Source organism: Falco punctatus, assembly GCF_963210335.1.
Source record: "Falco punctatus genome assembly, chromosome: 14".
NCBI lineage: Eukaryota > Metazoa > Chordata > Aves > Falconiformes > Falconidae > Falco > Falco punctatus.
The window spans coordinates 6027358-6054662 of NC_137594.1; the positions used below are offsets into that span (position 1 = coordinate 6027358).

General features: G+C 41.3%; 1 protein-coding gene across 2 annotated transcripts in view; it reads right to left on the reverse strand.

Moving 5' to 3' along the window:
- Positions 1-57: 57 nt before the first annotated feature.
- GAN (gigaxonin) overlaps positions 58-27305 on the reverse strand; it is a 44263-nt gene continuing 17015 nt past the window's right edge. Inside the window, exons 3-11 of one of the 2 annotated variants that reach the window (XM_080410725.1) lie at positions 26688-27038; positions 26003-26220; positions 24975-25096; positions 24399-24511; positions 23172-23321; positions 22727-22863; positions 22086-22214; positions 14998-15107; positions 58-14216 (exon numbers count right to left, since the gene is read on the reverse strand). In XM_080410725.1, coding sequence (XP_080266851.1) covers positions 14035-14216; positions 14998-15107; positions 22086-22214; positions 22727-22863; positions 23172-23321; positions 24399-24511; positions 24975-25096; positions 26003-26220; positions 26688-27038 — 1512 coding nt within the window. In that variant the 3' untranslated portion in view covers positions 58-14034. The remainder of the gene's footprint in view (positions 14217-14997; positions 15108-22085; positions 22215-22726; positions 22864-23171; positions 23322-24398; positions 24512-24974; positions 25097-26002; positions 26221-26687; positions 27039-27305) is intronic. The other variant, XM_080410726.1, reaches the window with a different exon arrangement.

The window sequence follows — 27305 nt, forward strand, 5'->3', positions numbered from 1 at the left end:
AATTACGTTCTTCCTTTCCTTTAAAAATAGAAAGAAAAAGCATAAGGAGCAGTTAACAAGTTTTCAAACCATCAATGTTTTATTTGGTTAGTTTATTAAACACCTTTAAGACAATTAATTTTGGTCTGTACCCTTCTATAAAATAATTCAAGTTCTGAACAAACCTCCAATACATAAAGCAAAGTTACTTTTACCATACGCAAATTTCAGATCAAAATACAACACTCTGTTTTCTTACATTTATAAAACCCGGTCAAATACAAACAACATTAAAAAAGATAAAACACTTTCACTGATCCTTGGTACAATATTACAGCACAATTTGCACAGTGGCAACTAAGTCCCCAAAGCACAAGTCAAATACTTTAAAAAGGGAACCTCCCTTTAGTCACCCAACATTATACTGAACACGTAAACGAAGCCAGTGCTACTTAATCCAGGAAAATTCTCGTGTCCCTTTTTGTACTGTGTGTGAGCCACAAATCAATTCTGCAAGGGAGGTTACTGGTAGCAACCAACCAGCTTTCCTGCTTTGCTGTTAGAATTTTATGTGCAACTACTCCATGAAAACAAATGGATGGAGGTGGACCAGACTCTGCACTGGGCAATTTATGGCAACTAAAGTAAACCAAGAGATGTGTATTTTTCTAGTAACAGATCATAAACCTTTTTTTTTTTTTTTCCCCTCAAAAAAAAAAAAAAATCAATACCAAATTATCTGTGGGTACAATTGGAGTAACTGCCTTTTTTTTCACTTTGAAGACATCTAACGTAGACGCAGAGTGTTTTCATTTGTTGAGAGTTTGTTCCATTGCAAAACCCAGTGTTTCAGCAATAGGTCAAAGTGCCATTAAAATTGCACATTTTTCTTCAATTAGGAGAGAATACATGGTAGCATGCAATGTTCGTTTGTTACTACGCCTAAAAGCTTGCACTTATACTAACTTATGAACAACGTGGGATCTCTTATGAAACAGAACCAAGAACAAAAATTTAAAATACAACCATACAATGGTAAAACTGAAGCGTCAGTTGACAAACATTCCCAGGAAGGTTCTACTTAGCAAGCTTACAGTAACACCTCAAGAACAGAAAGTAAAATCCGAGCAATAACAGAAGGGTCTGATGGATCACACTCGGGTTATACTTTGCATAGGCAGTCAAGGCAATCGCACTGCAGCGCAACTAACGGGTATTTTCGCCTGCAGTTCTGCAAACCCCTCCTTTGTTTCCTCCCACCCCCAAACCAGTAGTTTTACTTACAATTCAAATGTAAGTTCAGTTCCTTTAGCCTCAGCTAATGCGAAAATGCGTGCATAATTAAATGGAAAAATACACTAATGGATCTAAGTTTCCTCTCCTCCCTCCCCCAAACTCATGTCATATCCATTAGGATACCACACACTTTCCAAAACTTTCCGTATCTGTTAACATTAGCATTATCCCAACAGAATGAAGGAGAATTGCATGTTGCACAAGTAGTACGTATTTAAACGATGCTCGAGTGTAAACAATATAGGATGGAAACAGTTAAAAAAAATCCCAGCGAGGTACAGCAAAAACTTAATTTGCTAATTTAGTCTTTTAAGTGCAATCGAAACACTGCATACTGCCCTTCTCCAAAAAGATCTCTCTATAATTAAGCTAAACTATTAGGCTTATTCCCTTAAAGCTACATACCCATGCTATAACTCATTACATTGACTTAATGCAAATATTTGTGGGGGAAAATTAATTTACAGGGTTAATTAAAATCTTTGCAGTATTCAAAAGGAACGATAGTAAAGGGATCAACCATGGAAAATGTGGTAATACACGTTTTTAAAAATATTTCCGATAATTCTAACACAAAACAGCAAGTATATTTTGAAAAATGCATAGAAACCCTGTCAATACAAAAATCCCCACTAAAATTACACAACTAAGCAATTTTAATCTAAATATTTTATGTGCTTTTCCTATAAAGGCCACTTTGACATACAAATACAAAAAAATTTACATTTTTTCCCCAAAATAAATTATTTGTTCCTCAATTAAAAATACTGAATATGGAAGCATAACAACCCTCTCTCATGCCAGCTGCTCATCTGCAGTGGCTACTTCTGAAGAAGAAAATCTCCAAATATTTTCAATTACCAAAAGAAATAAGGAAAGCCTTCAGACTTTGTTCTGCCTAGCACTAGGGAAAGAAAACCCGGGGTTAGGAACGGACCAGGCTGAACAAGGCCCTTACACTGTATGTGCTGGGGAGGGAATGAACATACACAGACACCCGCAGAGAGATTTTCTGTTTGTCTCCCATGCTATGTACTGAAATCCCTTTTTGAAATCAGGGAAATAAATCAAGGTTAACGTGACTTAAAGAAAGACAGAATAGCAAATGGAGTTTGGAGGGAGAAGCGGTACGAGGTACAAGGTGGGTTAAGTAAATGAGAAATATAGGCCCTATGCAGAAGAACGCACGTAAAGGTGAGAAGACATCATCAGCTGGTAGATACGAGCTACTCATAGGACGCAGAACCAGGGGAAAACAGTGGACCAGTTTTCTTAGCATTTAGTAGCGGGAAGAAGAGGAACACAAGGAACAAACTTCACTGGAAAAATGAAGCAACGGGAGAACAAAGAACCTTTACCAGCAGCCCCAACCACATGGGCATTTATCCCTGAATTGCCATGGAAGCAGCAAAACCAAACTCACATAGCAGTGGAAATGAAAACTTACTTGGACTGGATTTGAGACATCAAAGGTATTCTTTACCGTAAGCACCAGATCCACAATTGAACAACACAGGAACATAAAAAGCAAGACCTACATCTCTCTGGAGGGGCATGGCAAACCCAAAATGCCTGACACGCTCTAGAGCAAAGAGATGCAAGTGTCATAAAGTGGCCCCTATACTCCAGCAGGTAAGCCACACCGGTGGGTTTACAAGACAAGCTACAACTGACAACAACACGAGACGGACAGGAGGGATACACTTTGATAGCACATCATTCAGCATCAGAACACCTAATAAACTGACAGGGGGGAAGGAGGAAAACCAGTGAACAGCAGTTGATGTGGACGCAGGATTCTTGGGCAGCCACTGAGTACAAGTCCTCCTAACCTTGGACCAAGGACTACATTTGGAAGGACACAAGAGCTGTGTGTCTTCTGTGTCACAAGGAATTCAGCTCTCTGGTGCGCTATATTGCATAGTTTGATTGAGGCCAAAGAGCACTCATGTCTTATTTTTCCCTGTTTTTAACAGAAGTAACTCAACAAGCCCAAGTCAGAGCATTCCAAAGCCTGGCCCCAAGCAATTCACGGACTCATTTCTAAAGCAACACAGGAAGCTGGGGTGGGCACATAAACAAATAAAAGCAAAAACCCCATTCCCACACAAAGCACAAAAGATCCACAGAAAACATACACACAGAAAAAGCCTGTAAACACATCTGTAATACAGAAGTCAAAGCATGACAGCTGGATGATGAGAATAAACCTTGCTGTCAAGCTGCATGCCAGCAATGGTAAACAAGACCAGGTGAGTGTTTCTACCATACCACACTGACCTATTTTTTGTGGAAAAAGCAGCAATGTATTCTAACAATATCCTGGTAATTATCAAGATCTTGGATTTGACAGAATGCTGAGCCTTTACGAGAGCAGCAGCATTACATTCCAACACCCTCCTATTACTTGGTTCGTAGAATACACACATCATAATTGGATTAATCAATGTATTTGTTATCTCATTCTCTTATGCTAAAATAGAGTATGTGTACAGTACAAAGGCTAGGTATATTAGTCATCATTCATATACTATATTCAATTCTTCAGCACAATCCTACAAAATTCATAGTACTCAATAAACATGGTTTACAGAGGGAAAACTCTGAAGGAAGAGCATCTAACATGAAGAAATTTTGCTTTTTCCTTAAAACAATCTCAGCTTGTCAGGCTCCCACTTCAGACTATTAAACAGTAAGCATACAAACCGGGAAGCACTTACACATTTCTGTTTTCTCAAAGAAAGAAAGAAAAAAAAAGAAAACACAAAAACCCCAACCATACTAAAAACTGGAGGGGAAAAACAGATGGCCAGGAACTCCCTGGTTCCTTAGGCCAACACTCACTGTTCCACCCTGCAGAAATATTTCCAGAGCCTCCAATATTTTCAGATTTAAATACAACAAACGTAATGTATGAGATCTCCTGTAACACTCTACCATAAACCTTTATACCTTACCCTTACGTGAGAGTCAGGGTGGACTCATCCCTACCCACGCTGCCAGGGCGCAGCTGCAAGGCCTGGCAATGAACAGTGCCACTCCTCAGCCGTCCCTAAAATAAGAGCATCAAGGATTTGCAAGCTCAGTATGGTTCTCCGTGGTCCCTCATTTACTGGCTGTTTTTCAGCCAGTGCTGCAGGTAACACAGGTACTCCTTGTGAAGGCCACCAGCCTGTGGTTCCTGGGCAACAAGTCTGGAGAAGTTCGGATGGTCCAGAGGGCAGCACCCGAGATGTGAGGTAGGAGAAGGACAAGGCAGTCTCTAGACTCTTTTCAAAAGGCTAAAGGGCTCTCAGATTAACAAGACTGGGAAATGCTACACCACCGGGACCGTGAAGCCTACGAAAAGGCTGCAGCCTGATGTCTGGAGAGGGGACAAGTTCAAATATCACCCCCCAATCCTCCCTGCGGCTTCAGACGGGGCAGGAGTAAGAGTTTTTACGTCCTCCACAAAATGAAAAACTTCTAGCAATCTGAAGTTACCAAAACCCTACACCGAACTGATGATCCAAATTAACGGGCACAATAAGGACAAGGAAGTATCCCAGACACAACTAAAATTCAGCTCCTCTGCTCCACGGCTTGCATCTGCAAGAATCTTCTCCTCAGATCTGCCAAGCTGGTGTCAGTCTAGCGATGGCAGCAGTCCTTCTACCTTCCCTCCTTCCACCCCTCCATCCAGGGTGCACGGACCTGCCAGCCACGCGCCGTGCCTCAAACACGGGCTGAACAGACGAGCTCCGAGGCAAAACCCACACCTGGCCCAGCATCCCCATGCTCTGACAGTCATACAGGTCAGCACGTCCCAGACACACCGCCAGCTCCGGGGACTCAGCCCAAGAAGATTAATATTTATGGAATAGCCACCACGATGCCAATAGAAGGCTCTGGAATTAGCAGCTAATTGGTACAGTCTGCAGAGACATGAATAGCTCCTTGTTTTATCCCTCCTATTTGTGCATGGCCAGTAAAATGTTTGCTACATTTAATTCAACCTTAATATGAGCCGCTACTTAAAATTTTAAAGGAAAATGTTCCCCATGAAGCATTTCTTGGTTTTTCCTTTACAAAGAAAGAAAAAAGGCAGCGTTCTCCCTTTCCCATTACATTTTGTATTGTTAAGGCCTTTGACAGTTCAGAATCTGTCTTTATGAAAAGGGATATTTTTTTTTAAAAAAAAAAGAATACTCAAAAAAACCCCAACAAAACCCAGAGAACAAACACGAGCTGATTATCAGCTTACATAAATACTTTAAGAAGTCAAGCACAGTGTAAGGAATTCAAAAATATGTCAAAATAGCACCTTTAGAAGCAGAAGAAAACTTTTTTTTAAAAAAAATTCTTCAAGGTAAGCAAAACTCTGCATACTTGAAGATCCCAAAGAAATGGGCAAATACATCATTTCAGGTACAGAAGGTGGGTATTTATTTGGACAGTTTTTCCTCTGTAGGTGAATAAATGAGGAACTCCATGAAAAAAAAAATAATCCAGATGAGACATTACAGAAAAAGCAGTGAATCTCTCTATTGAGATAATGGATCAAGTCCGCAGGCAAAACAGTGCAGCGCAGAGACAGATAAAAAACTATCTGATCTGTCCTTAAAAAGAGCAGAGTCTTCTGTGGTTTTAAACATATTTTTTCCTATTTAAAAATTCTCAGGACAGTCTTTCAATCGCTTCTCACATTTACAAGTATAATAGTGACTTTCAAGTAATATAAATTCTTATTTACTTTTTACAGCAGCTGCAGGTCAACCTTGGTCTTTTTGTACAGAAATACGCATTTAAAATGAAATTAAACTGTCCTTGGACAATGGCATCATTCTGCCCTGATTCTTGTCTGCTTTTCGTTTTTCATAGAAGGACAAAATGCAATTTAAAAGAAAACAACAAAAAGATTTGACAAAGTGCAAAGAAAAAAAATAATGAGGTAGCTGGGAACAGGGGCTTTTCCCCACGGACAAGGGGGCAGACTTCCAGCCACTAGTAATGCTCACACGTGGGAGTGGGCTACCCATGCTCTACCTACAGGGCTGCTGACAGATCTTCAGGTGATCTCTAACCTGCCGATACTAGTTTTACAAGCTTGATGAAAAGTCATTTCAGTGGGTGTTAGGCGCTGTCCCCACATACACCAAGGGGAGTTTAAAGGATGCAGAGATGTGCAGAAAGCCAGCGCACAGAGCCCTTTGTGTGGACGTCCTCCAGCCCGCAGCAGCTCTCCCTAGCGACTGTCGGCAAAAGCAACGCATTCAGGAGTAAATTTGGGGCAAGAGTAAAAGCAAAATCCTGTTAGTAAGAGCGAAAGACAAAACGGCTAGGACTAGAAAGCAGCACTATGCATGGGGTACGCCCAGGAATCTGCATCTGTTGGTTTGACAGGGCTTTGGGGTCAATTCGTAGCCAGCCAGTCACAGCCTCGAGTCCTCTCTGGCACCCGATGTCTGCAGCTGGGCAACGTCCCAGCCACGTTCCCAAACACAGAGGGCAGCAAGGGGTGGCAATTACACCAGCTCTGTGCCAACACCAGCCTCTTGCCCCATCAGATCCACAGGGCAAGGCCATGTGCAGCGTAAGGGAGTCTTCTTGTTTTACTGGTACTTTCCCTCCCCCATCAACACTGTAATGCTGCCGCCTTCTAGGAGCCCACCAGAACACAGCTTGCTGGTTGCATCGACTACGCTAGGGTACGACAGAATACTCAGCACACATTGCAAGACTCAGACCCTTCAATACAAAAATGTTTTGACTACAAGAAGCAAATAATTAGGTTTTGGAAGTCAGGGAGAAAAAAAAAACCCAACAGTGCTTAGAATTGACTTCGCAGCTGTTTCCCCAAGCAAACAAAAGCTAGAACAGATCCCGGTTTCTCTAAGCAAATCAGAAGAGTCCTTTGGACTGGTTTAAGACTAGTTCTGGAAGAGTTTGAAAGTATTTCTGAAGAGGGTGCTCCTTGGCTTCCCCTCAGAAAGAAACTTTAATAAGAGCTTTAAAGAATGTCAGCTCTGTTCAATCTGACCACGTGGCCAGACACCCCAGTGTACCGGCTACTCTAATAATTAAGCAGACTTTGCTTTTTAAAACCCCAAAACAAGCGACAAAGACAACAATGCTTTCCTGCTATCACGTGTGAATGAGTAACACAGATGCTGCCTTGCTGAAGCGTTAGCATGTGACAGCATTAAGGTGAGAATCTCAAGAACAGCCAGGGATAAGGTTTTTGTAGCACGCTGCCTATCGCATACTGAAATTTAGACTTTACAAATTGGCTCTTGCTTTCATCAGGTGCAATATTGTTCCACGGGTGTTTTGGTTGTTTTTTTTCCCCTCTTCTGAAATAGGTAGAGGTGGCAGCATGCTAACAGAATGCACAGAAATTACACTTGTAAAAGCAGCCCACTGCACAGCCTGCTTCAGTGGCACCTTCCAGGCTCCCACTGGGTTTAAAACTACAGATAAAATAAACTTGCCCTTGACAAAACCAGAGGATGTCTTATCAAGGGCATCAGGTGGCGATTCAAAGCCACCTAGGTATTTAAAAAAAACCCTGCATGTTCACATTTTATCAATAATGTTACTTACACTGGAGATGCTTTTTTCTATCCTATTATTGTAATCAGATCCACCAGCTTTTTACAAGGGCTCAGCATAGTCTCGTTTCATTAGGAAAAGTCAAGGGCATAGGTAGGCAACGGCATTGAGCGTGTTCATTTATTGATGTGCTCTGGCAGGTGTTCATTATTCACATGAAACCCTGCAAAGGTTCAGCCTTTTACAATGAAAAGTTCCAATCTTCCAGCTCACTTTTCAAGACATTTCAATAATTACTTCAAATAACCTTCAAATATTTTTCTAGATAAAATACTCTACGTATTTTAATTATTTCTATAACTCCTAAGCAGCTACCTAGAATAAGGCATTTTAAAAAATATCTTTAAGATTTTGTATCACCAATAGATCTACAACAATCACCTGTTGGTAGCTTTTTATAGTTTAATTGTCCTATTATCCTTAACCCTTTTTAGCAGGTGCTTATCTAGTCAGGCATTTGGCATGGGTTTAGTCTATTCTTTTAGCTTACCTGTTAATCAAAAATCTGACAGAATTCATTAGTGGAGTATAACAGCAGTTAGGATTACAGAACCACGCAGGGCACGGCTGATCAGAGCTGTCACCTTAAAGCCTGGCTGTAATCCTTCCTACAGCAAGGAACTGCCCAGAAAAAAAGACCAAACAAAAACCACAGGGATGCTGGAGCTGGAGAGTAGGTGCCCAACCTACCAATAAACTTCAGAGCACGCAGATGTGACCTCTCCAGAAAACGAGCCATGCTTCACCCAAATCTTACTGGCTTTACAGCAATAGCTCCGAATCAGCTTTGACTGGCTCACCTTCCCACTCTGAAGGGACCAGGCAGATCTCCTTACTTTGCTTTCACAAGTAGCGTGCCAAGGAAACACGGACCCTACTGACGCAGCAATCAACTCCAACAGCAAACAAGGAAAAGCAACAGAAAACAGCAAATGTCAAAAGGCTACGCGACTGACGACTGCAATGCAGGCCTGTACTCGTTCCTTAACGGTTAAAGGAAATACTCAAAGATGGAAATAGCTTCTAACTGCAAAATAAACATGTATATAATGTATGTAACTCCCCTCCCACCCACCTGAAGAAGCTGTTTAAGTACTCCAAAGAGTTAAGAGAACACAAACCCCAAAACCTTGATACTAACATTAGAGGCAGAAAGAATCTGCACCCCAAATTAATTATAACTCTTTGCAAAGCATCGCTGTGAGTGGCACCAAAACATACCTTAGTTACACTCTTCAGTATGCCCGTGTCCCGGGGTAGAGTCACACTTCCTGAGACACAGCCTTCCTTCTGCAGATACGATTAATGCAAATGAGTTGCACTTTATCTAAATATTTACACTTTTTAAATACTAAAACCTGTTGTCAGCTGCCATTTGTTATGTACTTGCATGGCACTACTGCTCTAATAACAAGCAAAGTGTCCATACGCATCACATGGGGTGATGTCTCAAGGCAGCTGTGAAGAGGAACACAAACCTGCAGAACAGTATTAAAAAAACAAAGATTTACAGTGTTTTAAATAGCATTCATTAAAAAAAAAAACAACAAAAAACACTGCTCTTTTTTGGAACACAGTGAATTTTAAGCATCTCTGTATTTTAACAGAACAACTGAATTATTGTTATATACAGAGGAAACCAAAAGTTTGGCACTTGTAGCATCTTGTGTTTGTTATTGCATCCTGCGCTCTGCATGGCACGTTACCAAAACTCATGCAGGCTGTACGGGCACAGTATTTATGGAACCAGCCAAAGAAACTGCAGTTAAAACAGGGAAAACCCTCCATAAAGCCCTCATGTTTGTACTTGTGCATTACCAAGCGATGCAGGCGTAAGAAGTACTGCAAAAAAGAAGTGAAGCTGCCTGGTGTTTTCTGGAAGGGGAGTTTGTAAAGCAAGCCAGGCACTTCAGTAGCTTTGAAGAAAAAGCTCGTATTTTCAGCAAGAACTCTGCTTCAGAGGGCAGGCTGTGTGACATGCAAGCTTTGTGCAGTCCAAAGCCGACACAGATACAGCCTGCCCACAGCTAACGGTGAGCTGATCTCGTACATGCGCCTTTCTTTTCAGATTCACCACTATCCTTTTGTGTAATCTGGTATTAATTTGCCTTCAAGTTAAAGATGAGGTACCCTCAAAGCTACGGCAAGTCACTTGACCAGGAACAGCTGGTTGATACAGCACTTCCACAATAACTAAAACTTCAGGAAGAGCTGATACACTGTTTGAGGACAGGCAGCCCTTGCCACGGTGTAACAAACCAGAAGACTCTTCGGGATGCCTCTTTTTCAGGTTATAAAAACAGAAATGATAAGCCTTTGAAGTCCAACGCTGACTCTTTAGGAATACAAAGATCTCACCAGGCCGGGTGTGTGCCTCCTTAAGAAACCCAAGAGATTTATTTTGCGAGAGCAACAGCACTTTATACCTTTGCTCCTGAAATCACCCTTTCTGCTGTGCAGGGCAGCCACTAGACTACACGTGTAAAACAAGCACTGAGGACAGTTGTGTGCTTATAGTATTATCTCTTTTTCCCTCCCCCCCCCAAACTTCCCTACCTTGTATGCGGTGATTTTCTGATTACAATGGCTGGGGTTTGTCTGGCTCTACAGCAGGGGGGAGGAAAGGACGCAGAGCCCCAACCCAAGTCACTCGCCTGCAGCATGACCCAGCCGGTCCTCGAGCTGAGCTTGGCTCAAGATGCAACCGCTCGAGACCTGCGCCCCAGGACCCAGCCCCGACCCCAGGTGTGGTGGGCACCAACCCAGCAGCGCTCTTCAGCAACACAGACACTGGGCTCAAAACATCGGCATTTCAACACCGCGATGAACTCACGGCCCCAGCGAGGCACCCGGTTTGGTAAAGCAGTAAGGAAGGTGCCTCGAATCCTGACGCTTGGAAGCCAGCAGAGTGCACACCAGCTGGCTAAGCAAATCATTCAAGAAGTCACCTCGGGGGGAACTGGCTGAATTTGAGCACCGATTGACAAGCTGGAAGGAATTAAGGCCGCTGTGCCAAGCAAGGACAACTTCACTTTCTGAACTGCCAAACCACCTAAAACCCCTGGATTGCAAACTCTAAAAATTCTCGAGTCGCTTCCCATGTGGTCCAGCCGCCACATGCAGGGGTGCACAGCTGCCGGGAAGGCAGGGACAGCTGGGGTGGTGGCAGGGACCAGCAAGCCCAGTTCAGTCTCCAGCTGTTCACACGCTCAACACACCCAGGCAGCTGGTGACCTCCCTCCACTCAGCACCTCTGGTGTCCAAGCCTTCCTCCGCTGCTGAAGCTGACCATCCCTTTCCCAAGGAAAGCCAGAGGTCTGCTTCCCCCGCTCACACCCCACCACCTGCACCACCAGGCTCTCCCTGGAGAAAGGAGAGCCTTGGCTTCAAAGCCTTGCTCCAAACCGGGAGGCAATCGAACCTGGTTACTGCACATCCCAAGAGATGCACTAGCCACCGGGCGTGCAGATCAGAACCGACAGACAGACACGAGTCAGACCCCAGGAGATGAACCCCTTCCCTCCTACCCTACACACCACAGGCCAAAGCTGTCCCCAACCGGCCCCACAGACAACGCAGCTGGGGAATGATCCCCACCCCCATGAAGCAAGGCCAAGGAAGCCAGTTTTGAGATCTCAGCAGGGCTTACACCGTCAGCTCAAGCATGCACCCAGAACTCCAGGACACAGCATCTCCAGGGACTTGGTCCCCGGCCACCAACCTACAGTAAGTGATAGTACACACGTGCTACGAAATTAACTTTGTAACTGTTTCAGGTGAAGAGGCTTAAAACTCCTTGGTCACATCTCACCAAGTGCATTCACAACACACTCCAATTACCAGCAGATTTGTTCGGTTTACTTATGTTAAAAAAAAAAAAAAACAGTAAGAATACCTATTGTTAATCCTACTTTAAGTGTAAACATTTGGTTCAATAACTTTAACTGCAAAACACTGCTAGAGTATACAGGACTTGGATCTATTATGTGCATTTATTACTTAGGTTTTCTGGATGCTGAATGCCCTCAAGTGTACTGGGAAGCTACAGGGACTCAAGAGATAGCAGCCTGCAATATTCTGAATAACATTTTTCAAAGTTTCCTAAGCCACTTAGAAAACTGAGCTCAAAAGTGAAATAGATACTTAGAAACATTCATCACTTTTGAACGTGGGATCTTGGCACTTTGTCTAAGAAAAAGATTGAACAATCTAAGATTTTCAAAAAAGGGAAGTTTTACAGATAAACTAACAGCACTTGATTTATTTCACAAGACAGCCAAGGATGGAAATAGTGGTTCACATTTCTGTAGTAAAGCATTATATATAAATTTAAAATCTAAAGACTATATATATACACACACCAAGTTTACTGCAATGCATAAATATATAAACTTTTCAATATGCCAACTAATATAGGTCAGAAAATTGATGTATATAGTTCAAGTTTTGCAGCACTTCAGCATTGTAAAAAATAAAAAAAATAAATAATGGTCAATGGATTGGCTGCTGCCCTCTTCCCTCCCTTTGCTCAGAATCAGAGTAATTCCAACCATACACCAGTGCTATGGAAGGACTGAGCTGAAGTTTCAGAACGCCTCTTCAAGGAATATTTAGTGAAATATTACTATTTTGTACTGGTCTGGGATTGTATTTCAGCATACCTACGATGATTCAGTGAAGACGACAAATGTTTACACGAACACAACTGAGGGCAGAGATTGGCTTGTCTGAGGTCCACAGAGTTGCAGAGTGGAAAGTATTGTATGCAGTTCTAATACTGGTTATACAAAGTCTCCTTTTCTGAAGGGCAGGAGGTCTTATTTCTATTTCCGTCTCTCATTATTCCTTTTAAATAAATACAGGTTACATCCCACCCATCACAACAATAATGAAATTAAAAATTGAGGTAAAAGTGTTCTACCAGCTGATCTTGACTACAAACAGAAGTCAATTAAATATCGCTACTGATGTGAACAAGACTTAGTAAGAAATAAAATGCAAGATACTTAATTCTTCACTATAACCACACAATAAACCCCAGCTTTCAGTCAGACAGCAGTAAACAAGACTGTACCTTAGCACGGAAATCATTAGTAAACCAACTTTTGATCCCAATTTAAAGTCGCTGTACAAATTTTCCTTAACTCACAATCCGAAAATCATGTTTTCTGCAAAACAAATATATCCTTGTCATATTTCACCTTTGTTCTAGTAGAGATAAGATGCAACTTTATAATCCTCAGTCTTAAAAACCGTTCTTAGTTTGCAAGCGATCTGAAGTAAAAAGGAACACAACCCATTTTCTTCCATTTGTCAAGTTTTGTTGTCTTTTACCAAAAGCAGCAATCATCATTAACTGTTCCAAACACTGTTTCCCTTTTTACTTCAAGGAAACAGCCGCCAAAGCCCACACAGAAACGCATGCCACCCGCCTGTACACCAGTTCATCAGGCTATTCAAATGACAGCATAGAAAAAACAGTTTACTTCTCTAGTATACTGTATTCATTTCGGATTAGTCCATTTTAAATATATTAAAAATATTTGTAGGAATGAAAACATTGCAAATAAATGAAAAACCGTATGTACACACCTCCACCATTTTTTAGGCACAGACCTTAACTTTTGAGGAAGGACTAGAAATAAAAGGTGCACCAACCAACATCTCCTATGGCATTACGGGCAAACAGTCTTTGCGGTGTACCAGGGAGGTTGGTTATCGTATAGCTTCTGTGTATTATAGCTATCCAGTCCAAGATAGCACGTTTATTCTTATCAGTTCCCCTCAGGGGAAACGCATCTTAAATCTTTTTTTGCTTTTCAATAAACTTCGCCAAAGTAATATCAATTCCCATCAGTTTCAGACACAAAAAACCTCCTTCAATAACACGGCTTAAACTCCAAATGGTTACGAATGAAGGTGTTTCCTCGATCCCCCCTTTTATTTTCCCCCCTCTCTTCTTTTTAATGTATACTTAAGTTATTTGTTCCCAAAACAAGAACTGAGACTCAAGCTTTTTAAGCATTTAAAACAAAAACAGTTACCATACCAAAGCACAGCATACAGTGTAAGTTTCAGCTGTAATTTCTCAGCTTTTCCTTTATATAGAGCTATATTATGGTGGACTGCGCAGAATTCTTCCAGTCTCCTCCACTGTCAGCATATGGATCACGGAGAAGGTACGCGGATGCGGAATAATCCTTGTTGAAGCTGCAGTCGGAAGAGCTTGCAGTTTGCGATCCGCAAAGCTGCGCAGCCAGTACGGCGGAGGTCCGATGGAAACAGTGGTTTAGTGCGCTGCCAGGTTCCCGTGCTCCTTTTAAATTCTCTAACATAGTCATAATTTGTACCTACAGTCACACACGCACAAAAAAAAAAAAAAAAAAAGAAGATAAAATGTTTAAAACATACTGTAGCTACCACCACATTTAACCCCTAAAACAAAAATACGTGGACAGGAACACACACAGAATCAGTTCCTGGATGTATGGTTGAAATTATTGTTAAAAGGAAAACTACTATGACATCTCTTATCTACTTAAACCCACCACACTAAGAGTTTTGCTCTTTTCCATTTTGCAGAGAGCCCCGTTACACACAGACACATACAGATGGCCATGGAAGCATGTAGTCTTCCAAATGTCTCTTAGAGTATGTGGCCAGATGCTGAAAGCTGAGGACTGAATGTGTGTGTTGGTACACATTTATTCGGTTTGGATTTAGAACCAGGACTCCTTATCGCATCCATATGAACCACTGGGTGATGTCCCCAGAATGCAGAACCACCTGCTCACCGCTGCAAAGGTGGGAGAAACAACCTCAGCCGCCAACATTTTTTCTTGTATTTAGACAAATACAGTGACATACTCTTAAGCCTTGACCTCTTCTGATCTTCAAACTGCTCATCAACCAAATGCTCCTAGGGCTGAATTTGTTTCTGATTGAGCTCCAATGTACAGAAATGTACAGGTTGGTTTTGTATGTCCAACATAAATCCTCTGAAGATCACAGTAACTTAATACAATAATAGGCCCAGAATTCATTTTAAAAAAAATTCAGTCTCATTAGTGCCAAGTATTTAGAAGACTGGAAGAAGACAAGCAACAGGAGATTATTAGTTCTAATTCTGACCTGTATCGAGATCTCCAATCACATATATGCTGGCTCCAATGGGCACAGCTCCATACACGAAAGAAGAACTAGTTGGGATACACAGGTTCTGGTCATTTAGATAAATCCACCTGTAAAAATAAGAATTTAAAGAATGGTATGTGATTACTATTTGACAGAAAAAAAAAAATACAGATTTGTTTTGCAAACATCATCTTTGACTCAGAACAAAGTATACAAGTTGATTTGCTATGTAATAACTGTTGAGAACATTGTCCAGTTTGGGACAGTCCCTGGCTTTTCCTAGCCAGGAAAAGCAGTTGGAACCACTGTTTGGAAAGTTTGGAATACTTTATCCTGAAGTTGCTTTACTTCAGAATTGCTCCACTTGTCTACCTGTAACACATTCTCGTAGCCACCCAGCGTGACATTCTGGAAGACAGCAGGTATATGACAGTGCCTTTTTTACAACAGTTATGCCCGTCAATTTTCCCTACAGAGAAAATTTTAGGCAGCTTTGTCTTAAAATTAGTAGAGTCATAAATATAAGTCTTAATAGTCCATACTAGGGGAAATAACAAATTGCTAAAGCAGGGCCTTGTTATTACAGAGTGCCTTCCCCCATATAATTCCTTAACGACTTTAACTGTACTTGATCAGTGAAAAGAGATCCCCTGCCCAGTAAGAAGAATGCAGCACTCCACAATGCTTAACTTTAAACAAGGGATAGAAGACTGGAAATCAAATTGGTAAGGGATTTTGGGCAAGAAATGTCCGCTACCTGGAACTGAAACAGACCTGCCTGATCACATACTGGGCTCTCCTCAATCAATTTCTAGCTCCTTCTATAAACTTACAAAGCTCCTGTGTTCAGATCAAACACACTCTCATTTCAACACTACATCAGCCTGATCTTTCTACCAAGTGAAAAGCAGTTTTCCATGTTGAAGCCTTTGGAAACCAGATAATTATCTACTCATCACCCACACGGGACACTGGCAAATCAAGGTGTCCCATATATCTAAAGCTGTCAGCGTCCTCGCCGGTTCTGAAACAAATTGCCACAAAATACTGCTGCACTTTTGCAGATGCTGTCACAGTTACTATTTATAGACCCTGAAGACATACAAACCAATGCTATTTTAGATCTTTTATTAAATAATTTAATATTAAATGATTTACAGAGAACAGGAAAGTCTGAAAAACCTTTGAAAAGCACCCCATATGTTTTCATGGCCATACCTGTTTCACTTGGGTGTAAACGTTAAGAAATATCCTCATGGACACCGCCGACCTTTGAAAATTCTGCATCATCTTAACTCATGATTCAGAAGTAAGCCTCTCTCCTGGCACTGAAGGAGATGCTGCTACATATCAATTATCTTGGAGAAAGAGATCAATTTTTACAGGCCAAATGAACGCATCAGCTGTCCATTATTTTGTCTGTGCTATACCTTGAAGGATTAAGGTTCAGCAGAAAGCAAAGGAACGGTTTGTAGCTGTCACAGACGATGACAGATGAACTAAGACCAGAGAAGTCCTCGAGTATACTGATCCAGAAACTGTTACAGAGCAAACCACCTTGCACTATATTTCATTAGCTTCCTCTCCTTACTGTGGCAAGGGGGACAGTCAGTATTTTCATCGCTTTTTAGCACCAAGTTACCTACAATTATGAAAACTGACTGCATGGCAGAGAAATGTGGGAAGACTGCATTTTTTTTTTCTTTTTCTTTAGTAGTAAATACAGGCCCATGTTAAGGGAGAAGAAAACCAAAGAAGTTAGATGGGTTTAGCCTAGCTACTGATCAAGTTCAAGCCTGGAAAATACAGGAACTTCAGGGGTTTATCTCCGCTCGATACTCAGGGTTTTGGAGTTTAAATAACACCCAACAACGGCGTGAGGCACAAGCATTCTCCTACTCCACATCACAGAAGGCTAATATTAAAGTATCTGTACTGTACTTTGTGAAAATTCATTCTCAATCTTTCTCAACAGTTACACTTTAAAAATCAGGCACAACTTTTCAGGAACGCTTACAGCAGCTTTAGCAGTTAAAACTAGGAAGGAACAAAGACAGGAAGGGCAAGGGGTCACGTTTCATCAGAATTTGACCAAGTTCCAGCTTAATGCGGGCTGTGCCTGCTGCTTGAGCTGTATGGAAAAAACACCATGGCAAAAAATTCAGTCTTCAGGAATTTGAAAACACTCCTTAGAACATTACTCTTGCGTACTTCCCTGGGATGGCTCTACTCAAACCAAATCTGAGAGTAGCAGGGGGGAAGGCATGCACCTCTGTAACCACGGACAGAAATGATTGCTCTGAAACTGAAATATGCTTCCACTCAACAAAAGGGGAAGGAATCCCGATTCTTTTTCGGTCTTAAAGTGATACAAACAAAATAATCCATCCACACGGCTGTAATTAACCAGCAGGATGGTAACTGTTTTATTTCCAAGTGGGAAATAAGTAAGTGATACAGAACCAAACATATTTCAGACACATCACCTCAAGCTCACACCAGCTGTGAAAGGAAATTTTCTGTGTTCCCCTCATCTGACAGGGCTCTCAGTCAGCCAGTTAGCTTTCTCATTACATTTGCATAAGCATTTTCTTTTAATAGAATTCCTGTACACTGAATGGGAGAATCTTCCTAATTACACATACTATATTACAAGATTATTTAGTTTACTACTTACTGCTGAAAGCACTTCCTTATTTTTACGATGTTCCAGTAGCAAAAAATATTTTTAAGGAGTTTTTACCAAGTACTGCTTCTAAACAAGTATCTCTCACATTTATCCCTCTCAATACCTGCAAATTTTTGTAATTTTGAACCAGGGGCTCATGAAGAGAAGGAACAAAGCCTCCGCCACTTGCAGACCACCAGTGAAAGGCAGCAGTGGCTGTACTCAAGGACAGGGCTCCACCAGCAGTTCTCGCAAAGAATCCTAAAATCAATGTGTGCTCTATTAAGTATTTCCATATATCCACAGTGAAAAGAAAAAAACCAAACCAGTGTGTACGGACATCACCCAATTCTCCATGCACCTGTGTGTGATGCAAAAAGGCGTGTCATAAATTATGAACTCTGGTAGAAGGAAAGACTGACCCATCAGGGTCTCTAATGTGTAGTTAAGATTTCCTGCTTTTTATGGAGTGGACCAACACTGGATCATTGAGTGAAAGATACCCTTACATCTCCCACTTTCACACTTTTTTCAATCTATTTTTAGCTTGATCGATACTTTAAAAAAAAAACCAGGATACAATGTACACAAAGCTTAATCTACAGTCTAAAAAATCTACATCCTGAAAAAACCTGCAGGCTGACGTATGACACTTTCTATCCTCAGTTCACTTAAATCCACTCATGCACATGACTCTAAAGTCAGGCTGACAAAACATTTATAAATTAAAAAAAATTCTCAGTTACAGAAGTACTTCAAACATGAGAATTGTTTTCTACGTTAACCTGACCACATTGCATGTGTATGCTACTATTCTGTCTCACTTCATTTGTTTTATTACTTGTTTATACAGTATAGCTGAACAGGAGCCTCAATGTTTATTTTTTTGCTAGTGTGAAGATCTCAGCACATCCTTAGTCTTTAGAAAAGTCTGTGTCATCATTAAGAATAACAATTTGAAAGACTGTGCGCACTGTGAGTTATTATGAAGTTACTGTCAAAGTAAGCAATATTAAACAAGTTCTGTCTTTTAATTCAATTCAAGCCAGAATTATGGGGGTTTATATGAATTAATATATTATTTATATACCAATGTAAGTACATAGTTAGACATACACACTAAGCAAAACCCGTAATTCAGATCCTCATGGACTCTGGGTGCCCAGGATGACGCTAGACCCAATACTGTATTCTCAGGTAATAAGAGCTGAGGCACATACGAAAAATTATGCAGATCACACACGTGTGCACTGCTGCCACATACCTGTAGACCAATAACATGCAACAGCTGAACTCACAGTACGTAAAATTCTTTCAATTCAGAAAGAAAGTGATCATGATGGAGTTGTGCACTTACTTAAAACAGCTGGAAAAGTCTGCAGCTCATTATGAAGTATGCGATATTGATATGTAACTTAAAAAAAAAAAACACACTGAGTTTTTGTTTGAGGCTGCTAGAATTTATATGCTGTGCTTTTGAACCACTGCTGCTAAGCGATCTTGCAAACATATTCCTCATTTCCACGACTCTTTCAACCCAACCCTTTTAGAGTTCTGTCAATAATAGACACATACACTGTCAACGTGATATTTCAGCTTTTGACATATCCAGTATTATCCCTTCACTGTAAATACAAAAGAATATGCGCTGTGGAGTCTCAAGGTACTTACATCCCTCCCAAAGCCTTTTTGAAGCTGCTGGTTTGAAGGGGACTAATCACCTTTATTTGTTTCAGAAACCATTGCTGAGGAAATAAATGCACTTTTCAATTATAAATTAACCTCCTTGCAGCAACTGCACAACGTTTAAGATGAAGAATCAGTCTCTGCATATGTCATATTAATGATGCACTAAAGAACTCTGAGAGAAACACTGTCAGCCTGTGGTAAAAATCTACAGCATTACTTACGCTTTACTCTTGAGCAACAGTGCAGAGCGTATGACACCCAGTGCAAGTGGAAGTCCTTAGCTAATCAAACATACACATAGGTATTTAGCACAAGGTTTTCACAGACTTAAGAGAAGCATATTATTTAAGCTTTCAACCTTTGCTCCAAATAAAGCGATTCAGGTTTGGTTTCTGCTATTTCTGAATCAGCCCAGAAAACAACGACTCTTTGGAAAATATGAAGGTAACTTGCCTTCATCTGGTATTCATTTGATATTTGTGAAACACTATTATAATGAAATTATGAGAATATTCCAGATTCAACGAAGAGTACCAGACAACAAAAGTGTTTTGTCTCAGTATCTGGCAGGCGGAAATGTTTGCTAACTGCATTTCGAAGGCAAGTCCCTTTGTGGTGATTTACTCCCTTTTCCACACAGGGACAACTGCTCAGGTCTCACAGTCACCGCCAGAGCCACCCTGAAAGGCACCCATCCCGCACAGCGCTCGGGGGCAGCCGTCAGACCCCAGGAGCTGGAGCGCTAGAACATAGCACAGTAACACTGCACCCTCTTCTGGCCAGTAACACCCCTTCTGCCTCCCAGGCTGGAACTGGGGACCTTCCACAGCGCCGGAGCCCAAACCCCAGCCAGCACCAGCTGCAGAAGCAGCAGTGGCCGTCATCCTGCTCTTCGCTGGCCCTCCATTTCCCAAGGAAAACATGGAACCTGTGAGCCACCTGCAGTGCAAGCACAAGTTTATGCCAAGTTAATTTCCAAGCTCAAACCCTGTGCACTGGCAAGAGCAGAAAGGCAAAGCCTGAATATCTGAGCAGCCCTCAACGCACGCCTCCTCGAGACTCTGGTTACTTGCTCCTGCCTCACCTTCCTCGGAGCCAGCGCAGCCCTCGAGCCACACACACAAACGTGCGGTGCTCGAAGACGACTTGGAGCGACCGCATTTTTATTATAAGTTTCCTAGAATCCTGTAACACGTCTGGGATGGCACCAAGCAGAGACACAAATACACACACTGGAAATACTGCCGGGCAGGCGCCTGTGCCGCAGTCAGCAGGTGGCACCCAGGGCTGCCCTGCAGCACCCCGGCTGGCACCACCGAGCTTTTCCAAACTCCACTTCAGGAAAGCTCCGTCTGTATCAACCACTGCAACAGGTTTACAGTTGCAGGTGAGGAATCCTGAGCCATTACATACCACCCTTTGAAGAACAGAATCAGCCTGGAAATATTTCAGGCAAACCAACTAAAATTAGCAAGTAGGAGACAAGGGAGCATCTCTTTCCCGAATTCTTTCCCTTTCAAGGGCCTCTTGCCAAAAAGTTTACCAGCTTTTCGCATTTCCCTACACCCATTCCCATAGGGCTAGAAAACACTAGAGAGCAGCAGTAGCAGTAACTTTACTTATCCACCTACTTCCTATAACCACTTTAAAGAATGTTTTTTCTCCAGCTTCATTTGATTATAGCTAGTTTAGACATCACTTTGAACAACACAGAAGACCTCTTCATACAGAAATTAAAGTGTCTTTACATCCACATCTTGCAAGAAAATTATATAAAGAACTTACATCTACTATTCTATTTTTGTGTGCTTTTATATAGATCACAGTCATAAATCAGTCTTGATCTTGTAATACAGACATGCTTATCTCCTCCACTATCAACAAGCCTTGAAACATCTGACCACAAAGTCTTTTTTCAATTTAGTTTATAAAAAAAGAGAATCATGCAATTTACGGTTATACACAAGAAAAAAGGCACTGGAGGAACCAAAGGTTGTCAGCTATGACTGGAGAATAAGGTGACTACACACAAAATTCTGTATAACCTAACATTTGACTAGTTACCACACGTAGTAAGGTGGATTCCAATACCAGAGGCCAGAGGTAACAAATGAAGTCACCAGAAGCAGATACAAAACAAACAAAAGGAGATTAGCCATGCACAGTGTCAAGGTGGCAGTGGAATGTATAGCATCTGTAGCGTCTTTCCTATGGCAAAAGCCTACGTGGGTTCAAAAAGCAACCAGCTATAAATGCATGGAAAAAAAATGCATGAATCTTATTTCTAGTTTAGGAATTCCCTAAACTGCAAATCCCTGGAGACAGGACTAGACCACGGAGAAGTATCCCTGTATGTACACACACCCCTCCAGGAGCACTCGCAAGGGCATGAGCACACGTCGGGGGCAGCTGCGCCCTGCACCTGAGGGAACTGCAGGGTGCAGGGGAAGAACCAGGCAAACCACCTGTACGGCCAAGGTGTCCCTCCGGCTCAGGGCCACCCGAGACTGACGGGGCAGTCCCGGGCTTTAGGTCTGGTGTCCGAGAGGGACAAACCACTGAAGCAGATGGACCTTGGGCAACAGCTATGCTGGATCATAAAAGGTAAAACGAGCAAGAGATGTGTGGCACAGATCTAATAGGCTCTGAAGTGCTGGAGCAAGGTGGGGGAACAGCCAGGTAAGTGTGTAAGGCATGTATTTTTATGTTTATAACTGCAGCTAGTTACCTTTTAAACTCGTCATGATAAAATTCAGATTTGCACGTCACCATCTCACTGGCCTGACTGTCATCGCGACTCCTGACCCCGCCAAATACATAAAGCTCAGAGGCAACTCCACAGGCCACTGCCCCAAACCTGGGAATCCAAACGAGGAAAAAAAAAAGGTAAATGCAATTTATCAAAACCATTTCACATATCCTCCTGAACTTTCTCAATTTTTTACATTTTTGTTATTTATACACACACAAGCACACCCCCTTACATGTTCAATGAGATGAGATGAGTAGTGAATATGAATCGTAAGCAGCTAATTCAGACCATGTAAAAGAAGAAAACAGCAAAGTATTTATCTCTGGAAAAAAATTCCAAAGTTCCAATTGAACTACACTTTCTAGTTTTCAATTTGAATCAGGGAAGTATTGCTTTTAACACCAGGAGTGTATTTCTACAAAATTCATGTTTATTGCTGGGATGCTTATCTTTATTCAGCCACACGTTAACTCCAGGCCACCACAATTCAGAAAGACACGGTGAAATTCTTAGGCCATCTTCAGGGATTCACCAGAAAAAGGAAAACTTACTCTCATCAGTGTGTTAAAAAATGTCGTAGGCAACAACCTAGTTCCTCCCCTTCCATTTTCACTCACCTTCTCTCTTTCAGAGGGCAGATTGCTGTCCATTGCTGAGTCCTAGGGTCGTAACACTCAACAGATTCAAAGAGCTTTCCATAGGAGCCTCCACCCATTGCATAGATTTTCTTCTTCATAGCTGCATAGCAGCCAATCTTGTGGAAAAAGAAATAGTACAGCTAAAATTAGGCACAGTGTTGAGAGCTCAAAACTAACGATATACACACATACACACGCGTATGTACTCGGGTTGCCTGTACAGCATACGTCAAACAATGCCATGCATGAAACTTCTCAGCCACAGTTTTGTTTTGGTACGTAACTGAAGGAGCTGCTTTCTCTCATTTCAAGACTATTTGCTACAGCTTCTACTTGAAGAAAAAGGTTGGGAAAAAAATAGTATATATATAGGCATTAACTATTTAACAATAAGTAACGTGATAACATCCGATGTAGTTCTTACCTTTCTAACCATGGTCAAGTCTGGCTGCTTAGTCCAGGTCCGGCTATAAATGTCGTAGCTCTCCATAGAGATTAGCTCCCTGTCACCATCCTCGCCTCCCAGAATATACAGAATTCCATCAATCTCTACCACACCAAAATTATGCCGTGCCTAAGGAACATCAATACAGTCAACGTTGTAAAACATAACTGCCATTGTGAATAAATCTATACAACCTTTTTTTTCAGCACACCTGTCTGGAAAGCGATACTGGTATTATGCCTGGGTTTTGTTTGTGGTTTTTTTTAAATGATGAAGTCCTAAACTCCAGAGTAAGATTATTAATTCATTCAACTAAATAAAAGGAGGAATATTCAAAAAAGATAGAGCAGCAAAAGCCAAAGAGACTGCACAGAAACATAAGAACAGCTTGGCCATATTTCAGTTTGCGTAGTAGTGGTCTCCACGACGAAGCTGTTGCTTTCAGAAGCAAAACTCGAACCCATCACCTGCGAAAAGGCAGCTCTTCTATTTTGTGTGTAGAAGCACAGCTACCCTCAATCTCACAGCAAACAGGAAACATCATGTATCGTCAAGTCTTATTCACAGTAAGCAGAAAACTCAAATGCATCATAACTACAAACGTGGCCAAAACTACAGGCCTTTGCCAGCCAGAGACGGTAATGAGGAAAATCCTGTGGCAAAGCAACAATTTCTTAATAAACACCCTATGCTGATTTAAGAAGATAAAAACCCAGGTGTATTAAGGATAAATGTTTACAAATAATAGACTGTTAGTTTTTGATGGAATGCAAATATGAAGGAAGCATTAACTCAAATCAAACCTAAATATGTCTGTGCAAGCCAAGTTCTGTATGTTAGCCAGTCCTCTGTCTGTCTGTTCTGTACATTCTGATCCCTTTGTCCACTTAAGGACTCTCTTGTTTTAGAAGGCCAGTACATGCAGAACATTAAGCATACTATATGACTGATGCATTATGAAATTCCTGAAATTTTGCTGTTCATCTTTACAGCTAACTCTTCACTAACTGTTTAGTTTTTCCAGATCTGGCGGAAAGTATCGAACCAGAAGTGTAACAATGGGATATAAACAGCAGTCAGTCTGTAGCATGATTCTGAATATGCAAGGTGCAAGTGATTGGAGATTCAGAATAAAATTTTGCAGAAGAAAAGGAACATTTTGCCAAAGTAAAAACTTAAATCCCAACAGTTAGATAGAGATCTTGCCTCATTCATTGGTGGTAAGGAACTCCATGAATTGGTATCTGGATCATATTTCTCTCCAGAGCTTAGCGTTCCCTTGTTTTCATCCTGACCACCAAGCACAAATAAAAATCCTTCTGTAAAACAAATTGTAACATGATCTTAAAAACAGGACTCACACCTGTACACTGTGTAAGATAACGTGACTGATGAGCTGTATCCTGGAATTTGCTAAGAGATTCAGACCAGTCACAGGTCAAACTCTGGACTGGAGAAGGTAAAGCCCATACATAAATCTGGACTCAAGTCTACCCCTGCAGATACTCTTCAACATATTCAGTGATGCAGCAACTAGAGTTTACTTAAAACATGAAATACTCCTGGAGAGACAGACGTAGCAGATTCCCACAAGATATTGCGGGAATAGTGATTTAAGACACTCAGATGACAGGGATTTTCACAGAATCAAGTAAAGTTTTGGGCAGACAAAGGGGAAGCATGAAATAACCCCAGTGCAGTCAATCTTAGCTGTATCTCAGATTTCGAGGCACTGGTAAGTTTTCGTAATATTGAATTTACAAATACAAAGTTCCCCTTTACCTGCTGACAATACTCCATGATTGATCCTTGGAATACTCATAGGAGCAAGTTCAATCCAGAGCTGTCTATTGGGATCATAAAGAGGACACATACACCGCATCACTGAGGTTGGTTTCCGTGATCTGAACGCAGGGTGGGAAGGGAACAAACAAAAACAGAAAGACAAGACAGAGTTTTACAAGTTCACTGTAAACAACTTGTGTCCGAAGCTTGCTTGTTCATGTTTTAACATCTATTCATAATGCGTGGCACTTCCCTGGTAAGGTGAAGACCCCCAAACCAAACGTGTGTAAACTGAGTTTTGTACAGACTGGAGACATAAAAAGCAGATGCGCTTCATTCGTGCTGGATCTGCCTACAACGTTTTTTTTTTATGAAGGAACTTTGAACAAACTAAAAAGAACTGATAGACAGTAACGTTCAAGTAAAGCGATTCAAACACTGATGTGCAAAATGTTATTTGAGTATTTTATTACTCTTCTATAAAGAGCAAATATCTAAGTGCTAATTTTATTTGAACAGGAAAAAACCCTCTAGCCCAAGGTGTACTCAAGACAGAAAGGGAGAATTGTGTGGAACAAGAATTTTCACCTGGCATCTCAGATGCATCAGTAATGAAATTTTTTTTGGAACCACAGCTATTAAAAACAAAACAGTTAAAGCAGATGTTTGTTATTTTTAACACTTAATAGAGATGCTTTTCAGAGCATTAGAAAAGTGTTTCTCCAACATTCTGGGCTTATTTTGAGTGACGTCTATAAGACAGTCAACACAATGAAGAAACATGTCCTACTCCGAGTCTAGTAGACGTTGAATGTCAGAAACTCACCACAAAAATAACTATTGCTGAATCATTCACAAAGTTATTTTAGTTGCCTGAACAACTTAAAAACAAACTCAAATGATAGAGTAATAAGCCCATTAGGCACACATACTCTCCCCGCGCTGTGTTTTGCAGACGTGCCGTGAATGCCAGCCACTTGTATTTTTACCAGCTGTGACAACCTGCAATGCCACTTCATACTCACACTCGTTCTTCTCCACCAACAGTCACTATACACTCTGAGTAGCCCCGGGGCTTGAAGGAGGCCAGCATCGCCTCTCCCTGCTGGGGCGCCGTGAGGGGAATATTGTTGCATTCTTTGACGATCTCCCGTACCAGTGGTTCGCTCATCATCTGCTCACGTAAATACGCCGCATCTAAGCCGGAAACCCACACTGCTGACATGACATCCTTCATGTGAACCTACAGAAAGAGATAAATTGTAGAAAATCCCCCAAACTTTACAGAACAGTGCTAAGCCACTTGTTACATACAGATGCGTCTATCATTACCAATAACTTTAAAGAGTTTTTGATACTCAGAAGTAATACCAAAATCTACCACACAGTGTTATTAAGAAAATGCATCAAGTCTTCAAAGTTTCACTACAAACATGATACTTGCTTTCTCTCCAAAACAACAAGATTATATCATCAAATGCCAAAAAAGTATTTTCTTAATGCTTATTAAATAATAAAGGCAGAAGATGATACATCATCAACACAGCTGTCACCCTTTCACTGCAATCCCACTGGCTGCACTTCAGCTAAAATTCAACTAACTCTGTAAGTGCAAGATTAGCCCTGAAAGAAACGTTATCTACTTCCCACCAATTAGAACAAATACTGATTTGGGCCACGTTCAAAATACAAACATTTAGATGTCCTGACCTTTCTCGAGTCTGAATCATGAGAAATCCATCTAATCACCGCTTCAAAGACATATCTTTCGTTTCCAACATTGAGCTTTTCCATCGACAGCACTTCTTTCAGTTTTTGAGGAGTCAGTTCCAAGAATTCCTCTGTGCTGCTGACATCTCGAAAGTGAGTTTCCAGATACTCTGAGGCAAGGTAGTGAACATGATGCAAACAATAGTGCAGTGCAAAGTCCCGAATACCAATACAGTTCTCAGCAGCTATGCAACCTTCTAAAAACTCACAGCAGAGAGTTTTTAAGTCTGTAAGCAGCAGGAGATCAGCTGCCTGTACCACATCTTGGATAGTTTCTTCATTTAGCCTGATCTGCAAGAATTAATTTAGAAGTTATAGCTACTATCACTCATTTGCTTCATGACATGTCCGCATTCATTACACTCATTCCCAGTGGCTGAAAAATGGAGTATTAATGTCAGTGTAAAAATTACAAGAAACTGATGCAACTACTACACATTTATGAATTAACACAGGGCTGGAAAGGTATTTGACAGAAGGTGTATAAGCAGAGTTTTGCGTCCAAAGTAACCATGAAATTGCTCATCTAACCTTGGAACTTAAAATGAATTTTGCTGC